General features: G+C 36.0%; 1 protein-coding gene across 1 annotated transcript; it reads right to left on the reverse strand.

Moving 5' to 3' along the window:
- Nucleotides 1-1,195: 1,195 nt before the first annotated feature.
- On the reverse strand, nucleotides 1,196-12,436 carry LOC309978628 (ferritin heavy chain-like; the record flags this gene model as incomplete). The annotated part of the gene is made up of 2 exons (XM_082865139.1): nucleotides 1,196-1,893; nucleotides 12,391-12,436. The coding sequence occupies 2 exons, from the start codon at nucleotides 12,434-12,436 to the stop codon at nucleotides 1,196-1,198; spliced, it is 744 nt and encodes a 247-aa protein (XP_082721265.1).
- Between the last annotated feature and the right edge of the window lie 760 nt (nucleotides 12,437-13,196).

Below are 13,196 nucleotides of genomic sequence, written 5' to 3' on the forward strand. Positions count from 1 at the left end.
TCTTTTTTTCTTAATCAGTCTGGTTAGTATCTACAATTTTTATTATTTTTCCCCCCAAACCCCATATCTTAACTTTATTATCTATTGTTATCTGTTTCCTATTTCTTGATTTATGATCTTATTTTTATTATTTACCTTCTATTATTTTAGGTTTAATTTGCTCTTTTACTAGTGCTCTTACGGTACAAGCTTAGGTCATTAATTTTTAAATCATTTTTCTAGCAGTTATTTATATTTATAAAATTCTAAGCATTGCTTTGGATACATACCACAAAATTTGATACTTGGATATCCATTATTGATATATATGGTAGGTGTTCAGCTCCCAATATTCACTATTTTTTCTTATGATTTCTTCCTTGACCCATGGGTTATTAACACATGTTGCAGAAATTCCAAAATTGAGGGAATCTCTCCATACTATTTGGTATGGGTTGAGATATGTTCCCACCTGAAAAAAAAGATATGCTGATGTCCTAACCCCCAGTACCTCAGAATGTGACCTTATTTGAAAGCAGAATCAATGTAGATGTAATTAGTTAAGATAAGGTCATATTGGAGTCGGGTGAACCCTTAATCCTATATGACTGGTGTCCATATAAGAAGGCAGCCATGTGAAGATAGGCACAGGGCAAAAGTCATGTGAAGGCAGAGAATCAGAGTGATGCATGAACAGGCCAAAGAATGTCAAAGATTGCTGACAAACCACCAGAAGCTAAGAAAATGCAAGGAAGGATTCCACTGCAGGTTTTAGAGGGAGATTGGCTCTGGTGACACATTGGTTTCAGACTTCTTGCCTCCAGAACTGAAACAGTAAATTTCTGTTGTTTTAAACTCCCCAGTTTGTGGTACTTTGTTATGGCAGGCCTAGGAAACTAATACACTATTACTGTATGGTTTCAATTCTTTTAAATTTGTTGAGGATTTGGTCTTATGGCTCAGCATACCTTCTACCTTGGTGAATGTTCTCTGCACTTGTACATATATGCTGCACTTGTTTGTATAGCGTTCTTATTTTGGCGAGAGGAGTAACAAATTACTCTATTTGAAGGAATGGTACTAAGGAAAGGTACTAATGGTACTTGTAGATGTTTTGGTACAACTTATAGAAATGGTAAAGGTAACCCAAACATGCGTGCACTGCCTTGGTGACCAGGGAAGTCATCCCCGTGGCTATGGGAAGCCAGTCTAAGGCTTAGCTCTCATTATCACTGTTTCCCAGGATGTGTTTGTCAAAGAGATACTCTGCCATGCCAGATTCGGGGGCCCCCATCTTGTGTAAGTTGGTTACATGGTCACGCAACTCTTTGATGGATTTCACCTGCTCGTTCAAGTAAAGCGTCTCAATGAAGTCACACAAATTGGGATCATTTTTGTCAGTGGCCAATTTGTGCAGTTCCAGTAATGACTGATTCACACTTTTTTCCAAGTGTAGCGCACATTCCATTGCATTCAGCCCATCCTCCCAGTCATCACGGTCTGGTTTCTTGATATCCTGAAGGAAGATTCGGCCACCCCGTTGGTTCTGCAGCTTCATCAGTTTCAAAGCATGTTCCCTCTCCTCACGAGACTGGTGAAGAAAGTATTTGGCAAAGTTCTTCAGAGCCACATCATCGCGGTCAAAATAGTATGACATGGATAGGTAGACGTAGGAGGCGTAGAGCTCCAGGCTGATCTGGCGGCTGATGGCAGCCTCCGAGTGCTGGTGGTAGTTCTGGCACACCTGCGAGGGGGATGCGGTCGTCGTGGCCGGCGGCTGGGGAGAGGCGGTCGGAGGGCGCTGTGAGGTGGTGGCGAGGGCTGGTTCTGAGCGGCCGGCCGGAGTGGGGGACAAGCGCAGGGTTCTGTCCAAGCACTGTTGAAGCAGGAAACCTCGGTGACTCTCCGCGAAGACTGTGGCCGGTATAGCATTCTTTAAATGTCAACTAGATCAAGTTGGTGGTTTTCAAATCTCTTGTATCTTCACTGATTTTTTTTTCTACATTTTCTATCAGGTACTGGGAGAGGGATGTTTATTCTCTATGAGTGCTGATTTTTCTATTTTAGTCTGTCAATTTTCACTTAATATAGCTTTTTACATCCACTTTAATATGATTCATATTCAATTTTTATAACTTTCCTTAACTGTTTACTGTCACTCTGTGCCTCTTTTATTAAATTGTTTCTACTCAACACCATAGAGTTTAATCTTGCTTTTAAATCTAGTCTGACAGTCTCTGCCTTTTGATTCTAGTGTTAGACCATTTATTAATTGAATCAGTACAGGTGTTTACTTTGTCTTTACTGCAGATCCAATTTTCTGTCATATATAATTTCTCTACAGTCTGATGAACTTCTTTTATCAGTTATTATATTGTATGTCCATTTGGGACAAATTCAGCTTTCCCTACTGAGAAAGTTTTTATTTCATATTCATAGATTGCAAAGATATTCTTCTGTGATTTATTCCAGCAGGTATATAAAGTTTTTACACTTACGTCTATGATCATCCTGAAATGAAATTTTGTGTGTGGAGTAAGATAGCATCCAAGTTCATTTTTTTCCCCATAATCATATCCAGTTGTCCCAGTACTATTTGTTGATAAGACAGACTTTCTTTTCCCCATTAAATTGTAGAAATGTATTTGTGGAAAGTCAAATGACCATATAAGCTTAGGTCTTATTCTGAATTCCCTATTTTATTCCATTTATTGATTCATCTATCCATATATCAGTACTATTCTGTCTTAGTTAATGAAGCTTCTTTGTAAGTCTTGATATCTGGGACTAAATGTCGCACAATATCACTATCCTTTTGAAAACTAATACTAGCTCTTCTGTAGCATAAATTGTAGAATCCGACTGTCAGTTTCTTCAGTATCATAGCAATATTCCCTCAATTAATGAACATAAATAATCTCTCCATTTATTTAACCATTCTTTAATATTCCTTATCTATGTCATGGGTTTTTCAGTCATGAGCTCTTGGAAAATTTCATTAAATGTATTCCTAACTCTTTAATATTTTCATGCCACTTTAATGATATTTCAGAATTAAAATTCTCAATATTTTGTTGCTAGTATATGTTAATGCAGTTGCTTTTTTATATTTTAACTTATGTGAGTTAGAGTTCTAATATTTTTATTAATGGATTCCTGTAGATTTTTTCTAGCATATAATCATACTCTCTGAAAATAACAGTAGTTTTACTTCTTATCCAATATTTATGTATTTGTTTACTCTTCTGTCTTATTGCTTGGTTAAGACCTACTTCTAATGTTGATTAGAAGTAATGAGAGCAGACATCCCTGACTTTTCCCTATTTTAGATGGAAACTTCAATATCATAACAGTAAGCTTGATGTTAGCTATAGATCTTTGCTAGAAGCATTTTAGCAGACTGAGGGAGTTCCCTCCTACTTACAGTGTGCTGAAATTAGTTATTATGATTTAGTGTTGAATTTCTTTAAAAAAATTCTTTTCTATAGCTGTTGAGATCATTACTTTTGCTTCTTATTTTTTAAATAGATTTGTGGTGATTTAGATGGATTTTAGAATTTTAAACCAACCTCACATTCCTGAGATAAACCCACTTTGTTATAATCTATTTTCCTTTTTGTTAAATATTGATGGATTCAATTCATAATGTTTTCTTGAGGAATTTTGATGCTATGCTCCTGAGTAGTTTTGAACTATAAATTAATTTTCTTATAATGCCCTTGTCAGGCTTTTGTATCAAGATCACATTGTCTCATACAATCAGTTGTGACATGTTCTTATTTCTGTTATTTTCTAAAAATGTTTGTGGGAGATTGGTGTTATTTCTTCCTTAAATGTTTGATGATATTCACCAGTAAAATTGTCTGGGTGTGTAGTTACCTATCATTATTGTGCAAACTTCATGCCAGGGCAGGAAAGTGTAGCTTCATGCATCGGGACCCTGTCTTTTCCAAGGGGGTTTCTCAGATGACTGCCTTCTGTTTTGGAGCTCTGATGAATCTGGCACAATCTAGCCACCACAGGGAGAATAGAAGTGCACATTGGGATGGTAGAATGCCATTGATCTTATCTCCTGCTCTGCACAGTGAGCAGACAAAAAAAATCTCAGCTCTCAGCTTCCCCCTTGGGAGGGAAAGAGTTGATCCATGCATCCAGCAATCCATCCTCTCCAGGGCTGCACAAAGGAATGGAATCAGTACTGTATAGCACAGGGAACTATATTCAATATCCTGTCATAAACCATAATGGAAAAGAATATAAAGGAAAGAATGTCTGTATGTGTATAGCTGAGTCACTTTGCTGTACAGCAGAGATTGGCACAACATTGTAAATCAACTATACTTCAGTTGAAGAAAAATAAAAATTAAAAAAAGAAATAGCATCTGTTTCACCAGTTCTGAAGTTCTGATGGGCCAGTGGCAGCTCGTGTGTAGATGCCATTGTTTCTCTCCCATGATCAACACAGGGTTAATGGATAAAAAAATCCTAGTTTTCAGCTTGCCCCTGAGAAGGAAAAGAGTTGATCTGTATGTCCAATGCCCCCACTTTTCCAGGGCTGACCAAAGAACTAACATTGATCTCACTAGTCTTGAAGCTCTGATAGATGTAGCACAGTCTAGCCACCTGGTGAAGAATGGAGGTAGCAGCTTGGGCTGGTAGATGCCATAGCTACCCCTACCTCCTGGGCTCAGCATGGAGGGAACGGACAAAAGCCACAGATGCCTGCTTTTCCCTGGGGAGGGTAGGAGTTGGTAGAGGTCCCCAAAATATCTGGCCAGGCTGATTGGCAGGGGTCTTCTTCTGTATGAGGCAAGTCAGTGAAGACTGAAAGAGGTGTCTGCTTTGTCAAATGTATAGACACCAACACAGAAAACCTATGAAAATGAGGAATCAGATAAAGATGTTCCAAACAAAGGAAACAGAGAAATCTCCAGAAACCAACCCTAATGAAACAGAGTTATGTGATTTTCCTTATAGAGAATTAGAAATAGCTCTTATAAAGATGGACAATGAGGTGGTGGGTAAATCACTTTTTAATTCTAGTATAAAAGTTAGACAAAAGTATTTTTAAAAATTATACCTAAAAATGTGTTAAAGAATACACAATATGAATACCTTCAAATTGTGACGTGTATTCATGACACCCACTCTGAAAGATTTTTTGAAAAAAAAAAAGAAAAAACTATGGTGAAAAGTTTCATTTAAATTCTTTCCAAACCCAAGGATCCTTAGGCAGTAAGCAAACTCTAGCAGCATTATCAAAATCCTCCACAAGTTTGCAAATGTTTGAGTGTCAGGCTTGAGACATAGAGTCTTGCCACGTTAGATGCTTTCTCTCGCGGGAAGTAAGAGGAAACCTAGAGGTTGTATGGTGCCTGTCATGGCAGGAGAAAGCTGACTTCTGGAGATAGTCAGTAAATTCTGACAATGATAACATGAACTGGAGAGGGGAGAAGTTAAAGTGTAGAGCATTTGTATGCAGTTGAACTCTAGTTATCAGCTTAAACAATGACTGTTATAAGATATATCATATTCTTATAAAATATAATAATATTATATATGTATTACATAACCCCAAAGTAACCAAAAAATACCTATAGAAATTATACAAAAGAAAAAGTGAAAGGAATGAAAGTATATCAATTCAAAATATCAAAAAAACACAAAGCAAGATGAAGGGGAACAGACAGACAAAAGAATTAAAAGACTAACAGAAAACAACGAATGGCAATAGTAAATACTTTCCTAAGAATAATAATTTAAATGTAAATAGATTAAATTCTCCAACTAGAAAACATAGAATGGCTGAAGGGATAAAAAGCGGGACTGGGCTTCCCTGGTGGTGTAGTGGTTGAGAGTCCCCCTGCCAATGCAAGGGACACGGGTTCGTGCCCTGGTCCAGGAAGATCCCACATGCCACGGAGCGGCTAGGCCCGTGAGCCATGGCTGCTGAGCCTGCGCGTCTGGAGCCTGTACTCCGCAACGGCAGAGGCCACAACAGTGAGAGGCCCGCATACCGCAAAAACAAAAAACAAACAAAAAAAAGCAGGACTAACTATATGCTATCTACAAGAAAAATCACTATTTTTTTTAATTGAAGTATAGTTGATTCACAGTATTGTGTTAGTTTCAGGTGTACAGCAAAGTGATTCAGTTCTATTCAGTTAAATATATATATGTATATTTCAGATTATTTTTCATTATAGGTTATTACGAGATACTGAATGTAGTACCCTGTGAACAAGGATGAAATATTGAAATATTGCCATCTGCAGCAACTTGGATGGACCTAGAAACTATCGTACTAAGAAAATCACTTCAGATTTAAGGACACGTATAGGCAGAAAGTGTAGGGATGAAAAGAGATAATATTCCATGTCATTGGCAAACAGTAGAGAGCAGGGTTGACTGATTTTATCAGGCAAAATAGATTTTAAATTACAAACTCTCACAAGAAATAAAGAAGGATATTATATAATGATAAAGGGTCAATCCACCAGGAAGATATTTGCACTCAGTATCAGAGCATACACTGGTAGAACTGAAGGAAGAAATAGATAGCAATACAGTAAGAGCAAGAGATTTCAGTACCACACTTTCAAGAAGGGATGGAATATCCAGACAGAAGATCAGTAAGCAAACAGAGGACTTCAATAACACTATAGGCCAAATGTAACAAAGTTTCTATAAACTTTCCGCTCAATACCACAATACACCACAATACACATTCTTCTCAACTGAGAATAGATCCTTCTCCAGGATGGATCACATGTTAGATCATGAAACAAGTCTTAACAAATTTAAGATTAAAATCATACCAAGTATCATTTCTGATCACAGTGGAATAAAAATAGAAATCAGTAGCAGAAGGAAAACTGAAAAATTCACAAATATGTGGAAATTAAACCATATACTCTTGAACAACGATTGGGTCAAAAAAGAATCAGAGGAAACTGGAAAATACCTCGAGACAAAAATAAAAACACAACATACCAAAACATATGAAATTGAGAAAAAGAGTACTAAGAGGGCTGTTTATAGTTAGAAAAGTCTACATCATAAAAGAAGAAAGAGCTCAAAAAATCTAACTTCATACCTCAAGGATTTAGAAAAAGAAAAATAAAGCCCAAAGTTAGCAGAAGGAATTTAAAAAAAAGACAGAAATAAACCAAATAGAAAATGGAAAAACAATAGAAAAAAACAGTGAAACTCAGAACTGTTTTTTGAAAAGATTTTTTAAAAAGCGAAAAAACCCTGGGATAGACTAAGAAAAAGAGAGAACAATCAGTATCAGAAATGAGAGACATTACAACTTATGCCACAGAAATACAAAGAATCATAAGGACACTACTATGGACAATTATATACCAACAAGCTGAATAGTCTAGAAAAGATGAGTAAATTCCTGGAAACATACAACCTACCAAGACTAAAGCATGAAGTCTGAACAGACCTATATCTAGTATGGAGATTGAATCAGTAATCAAAAACCTCCCAAAAAAGAAAAGCACAGAGTCAGATGGCTTCACTAGTGAATTCTTAGGAAAAAATACCAATCTTTCTCAAACTTTTCCACAAAATTGAAGAGGAGGGAACACTTCCAGACTCATTTAATGAGTCCCTCACTACCCTGATACTAAAGCCAGACAAAGACCTACAAGAAGGTAGGTGAGAGAGAGAGAATCATAAGAATGTATTACCTTATCAAAAATAAATTGATTGTAAAAAAAAATTGGAGATAGTAAGACAGCAAGAAAGGGTCAAAACTTTCAAATATTATTTTTGTTATTGCTTTCCTTAAACATTTGTAATATATGTTTTTTATATAAGAAAGCCTTTCCTAGCATCTCAAATTTAACTATTTACTATATGTAATACAATTGAATTTTTGCATACGTTGTGAGGAAGGAATAAAAACTTATTTTCCCCATCTGGAAAATTGTTCTAGCATCATCTATATCTATCTATCTATCTATCTCTCTATCTATCTATCTCTCTATCTATCTATCAATCATCTATCTATATCTATTTTTATTTTGAGATGTATTTTACATAAATAATAGTGCATAAAACACAATGTAAAGAATAATTATGAGTATGTATAATTTGTAACAACCAAAGTGAAAAAAATAGATCATTTTTAGTATCTCAGAAATCCCTCATGTGTCTATCCTTTCTCCCTATTCTAAATATTTTGACTTTTATGATAATTATTACCTTGCTTTTCTTTATAATTTTACTACTTATATGAATATGTCTATAAATATATTATTTTTCCTTGATTTTGAGTGTGATGCAAAGTGAGCACACTACTGCATTACTTTTTTATTTATTGCTCAACATTGTGAGAATCTAACATCATTAAATATAGCTATAGTTATTTCATTTGGTTTGCTGTATACTATTCTATTGTATGAATATCTCCAAGTTTGTTCATTCTACTATTGATAGACATTTGAAGATTTTTCCAATTGAAAATCATTACAAACACTGCTGCTGCAAATATTTTCAATATCTACTAGCAAGCATGTACAAGATTCATTCTGCTTTATATACTTAGATGGGATGTTGCTATATTACAAATCAAGTGTTATTTAAATGAGTAGATAATGCTAATATTTTTTCCAACATAGTTGAACAACTTACAATCTGCCAGTCATGCATGAGATTCTCCTTTGCTTCACAATTTTACCAACAATTGGTGTCATCAGAGGTTTTAGTAATTGCCAATCTGGTATGTATGCGATAATGTTTCATTGAGATTTTAATTTGAATTTGTCTGATTTACTAATGAAGTTAAAGGTATGTTTACATGTTTAGTGATAATTGGTATATCCTCTTTTGTAAAGTATAGTAAAATTTATGGCCCATTTTAAAAAACTGGTATTTGGAGATTTTCTTAATGGCTTCTTGTAATTTTTGTTTGTTGGTATGTATTATATACATATAATTAGTTAAATATACATGTTGCACACATCCTCTCCTTACTTTCTTTTACCTTCTCACAGTTTTATTGTGTCTTTAGACAAAGAGAGATTAAGTTTAATGTAATTGAGTTTATCAGTATTTCCTTCATGCATATGGCTGTTTTCATCTAGTTTAACACATCTTTCCTTCAAGATAAAATCATAAAAATATTGTCTTATGCATCTTCTAAAAATGTATAGTTTCGCCTTTCATGCGTTAGTCATTTTTTCTGCCTGGAATTGATTTTTATAGCATTTGTAAAATTTGGGATATATTTTATATAGCATATAATTCAGCTTTTTTTTTTTTTTTGCGGTACACGGACCTCTCACCGCCGTGGCCTCTCCTGCTGTGGAGCACAGGCTCTGGACGCACAGGCCCAGTGGCCATGGCTCCCGGGCCCAGCCGCTCCGTGGCACGTGGGATCCCCCCGAACTGGGGCATGAACCCGTGTCCCCTGCATCGGCAGGTGGACTCCCAACCACTGCGCTACCAGGGAAGCCCTAATTCAGCATTTTTAAAGTGTACACCTAAGTGGATTACAATATATTTACTGTTGTATAGCCCGCACCACTGTCTAATTCCAGAACTTTCCACTACCCCATAATGAAACCATAGTCATTAGGAGTTAATGTCAATCACCCATCACTCCCATCCCCTGACAATCACTGTTCTACTTTCAGTCCCTATGGATTTGCCTATTCTGCAAATTTCACATAAACGTTATCATAAAATGTGACATTGGAAAATTATTGACCTTCTAGATTCCGCTCTAGATCCCAGGAATATTTTGCAACTTTCCAAAGTTTTAGGGACGTTCCTCCTGTGTTAGTTGCTAGGGCTACCATAACAAAATATCACAGACTGCGTGGCTTAAACCACAGAAATTAATTTTCTCACAGTTCTAGAGACTTCAAGTCCTAGAGCAAGGTGTTGGCAGGTTTGATTTCTCCTAAGGCCTCTCTCACATGGCCTTTTCTCTGTGTGCACGCATCGCCAAATATGGTCATATTCTAAGATTCTGGGGTTAGGGTTTCAACATATGAATTTTGAGGGGACACAATTCATTCCATAAAACCTCCCAAACTTTTTGGTTAGTCTATTGTTTTCCACAGCTGTTACACATCACCTATCATCTGAGGTGGCAGGAACCTAAGATTGTTTTAGCCTGCAAGGTTTTCAGGAAATGCTGCCCCCAATTTGCAAGCTGCTTTAACAGTAAACCTGCAAGTTACTGACATAAAAACTAACGTTTGAGCCAGTTTTCCAGGGAGATACCAGACAGGTCAGAACAAATAATTAATTACAACTCTATGTGAATAAGTTCTGTTCTTTTTCCTTTGGTGCCAGGAAAGTGGTCCAGTGGTCTGTTATTTTCATGGCTACCATGGGGAAAGGGAGCTGGGTATGGGAATGGGGTAAGTTAAATGCCACAAGATTCTCAGTTCTTACTGAGAATTGTTCTTTTCATTTTTTTCTTTTTTTGAGCAAGTACATTCTCCAGATTGTTGCAAGCCTTGGTAAGTTTCCAGAATCTAAAAAAAAGTTGATTCTGACAGTTTTTGCCAGTTTTTTCTTGCTTTTATGCATGGTAGAATTGGGGATCATTTATTCTGCCATTTTTGCTGATGTCAGCCTGGAATTGATCTTTGCATATGATATGCAGTAAAAGTCCTGTTGATTCATCAGTTGTCGCCACATGACTTTTTGTAAAGTTCATCCTTTCTTGCTTTTCTTCAAGGCCATCTCTTTCATGTATCAATTGTCCATACATAGGTTACTCAGTTTCTAGGATTTTTATTTTCATTCTGAGTGATTTATTTACGCATCCATGTCCAAATACCATGCTGTCTGATTATTTTACTTTAAAATAAGTACATTTTTTAACTATTTTTAATTTAATTTTTTAGTGAAGTATAGTTGATTTACAATGTTGTGTTAGTTTCTGGTGTACAGTAAAGTGATTCAGTTTTATATATATATTCAGTTTCATATATATATATATTCTTTTTCATATTCTTTTCCATTATGGTTTATTACAGGATATTGAATATAGTTCCCTGTGCCATATAGTAGGACCTTGTTTTTTGTCTATTTTATAGATAGTAGACTGTATCTACTAATCCCAAACTCCTAATTTATCCCTCCCCCATCCCTTTTCCCCTTTGGTAACCATAAGTTTATTTTCTATGTCTGTGAGTATGTTTCTGTTTCATAAATAAGTTCATTTGTGTCATATTTTAGATTCCATCCACATATAAGTGATATCATATGATATTTGTCTTTCTGACTTATTACTTCATTTAGTATAATAATTTCTAGGTACATCCATGTTGCTGCAAATTTCATTCTTTCATGGCTAAGTAATATTCCATTGTATATATGTACCACATCTTCTTTATCCATTTATCTGTCAATGAACATTTAGGTTGCTTTCATGTTTGCCTGTTGTAAATAGTGCTGCTATGAACATAGGAGTACATGTATCTTTTTGAATTATAGTTTTCTCCAGATATATGCCCAGGAGTGGGATTGCTGGATAATACAACAACTCTATTTTTAGTTTTTTGAGGAGCCTGCATACTGTTCTCCATAGTGGCTGCACCAATTTACAGTCCCGCTAACAGTATAAGAGGGTTCCCTTTTCTCCACAGCCTCTCCAGCACTTGTTATTTGTAGACTATTTAATGATGGCCATTCTGACCAGTGTGAGGTGGTGCCTCATTGCAGGTTTGATTTGCATTTCTTTAATAATTAGCGATGTTGAGCATCTTCTCGTGTGCATATTGGCCATCTGTGTGTCTTCTTTGGAGAAATGTCTATTTGGATCTTCTGTCCATTATATGATTAGGTTGTTTGGTTTTTTTGTTACTTACGTGTATGAACTGTTTTCATGTTTCAAGCCCTTGTCAGTCACATTGTTTGCAAATATTATATCCTGGTCCATAGGTTGTCTTTTTGTTTTGTTGATGGTTTCCTTTGCTGTGAAAAAGCTTATAAATTTGATTAGGTCCCATTTGTTTATTTTTGCTTTTATTTCTGTTGCCTTGGGAGACTGACCTAAGAAAACATTGGTACAATTTATGTCAGAGAATGTTTTTCCTGTGCTCTCTTCTAGGAGTTTTATGTTATCATGTCTTATATTTAAGTCTTTAATCCATTTTGAGTTTATTTTTGTGTACAGTGTGAGGGTGTGTTCTAACTTCATTGACTTACATGTGGCTGTCCAGCTTTCCCAACACCATTTGCTGAAGAGACTGTCTTTTCTCCATTGTATATTCTTGCCTCCTTTGTTGAAGACTGACTGTAGGTTCGTGAGTTTATTTCTGGACTCTCTCTTCTATTCCATTGATCCATATGTCTGTTTTTGTGCCAGTACCATTCTGTTTTGATTACTGTAGCTTTGTAGTATTGTCTGAAGTTTGGGAGGGTTATGGCACCTACTTCGTTCTTTTTCCTCAGGATTGATTGGCAATTCTGGGTCTTTCATGGTACCATATAAGTTTTAAGGTTGTTTGTTCTAGTTCTGTGAAAAATGTCATGGGTATTTTGATAGGGATTGCATTAAATCTGTAGAGTGCTTTTGGTAGTAATACCATTTTGACAATATTAATTCTTCTAATCCAAAAGTATTGGATATCTTTCCATTTCTTTGAATCACCTTCAGTTTCCTTCCTCAATGTTTTATAATTCTCAGCATATAAGTCTTTCCCCTCCTTGGTCAGGTTTATTCCTAAGTATCTTTTTTTTTTTTTTGATGAGATTTTAGAAGGGATTTTTTTTGTTTTGTTTTGTTTCTTTGTTGTTGTTTTTTTTTTGTGGTACATGGGCCTCTCACTGTTGTGGCCTCTCCCGTTGCAGAGCATAGGCTCCGGACGCGCAGGCTCAGTGGCCATGGCTCACAGGCCCAGCCGCTCTGCGTCATGTGGGATCTTCCCGGTCCAGGGCACGAACCCGTGTCCCCTGCATCAGCAGGTGGACTCTCAACCACTGCGCCACCAGGGAAGCCCCGGGATTTTTTTTTTTTTTACTTTTCCTTTCTGATATTTTATTGTTAGTGTAAAGAAACAACAGATTACTGCATTTTAATCTTGTATCCTGCTACCTTGCTGAATTTGTTTATCAGTTCTAGTAGTTTTGTGTGGAGTCTTTGAGGTTTTCTATATATTGTATAATGTTATCTGCATATAATGGCAATTTTATCTCTTCTCTTCCTATTTGGATACCTTTTATTTCTTTTTCTTGTCTGA

Source organism: Leucopleurus acutus (genome assembly GCF_964270905.1).
Source record: "Leucopleurus acutus genome assembly, chromosome: X".
NCBI classification, from domain to species: Eukaryota; Metazoa; Chordata; class Mammalia; order Artiodactyla; family Delphinidae; genus Leucopleurus; species Leucopleurus acutus.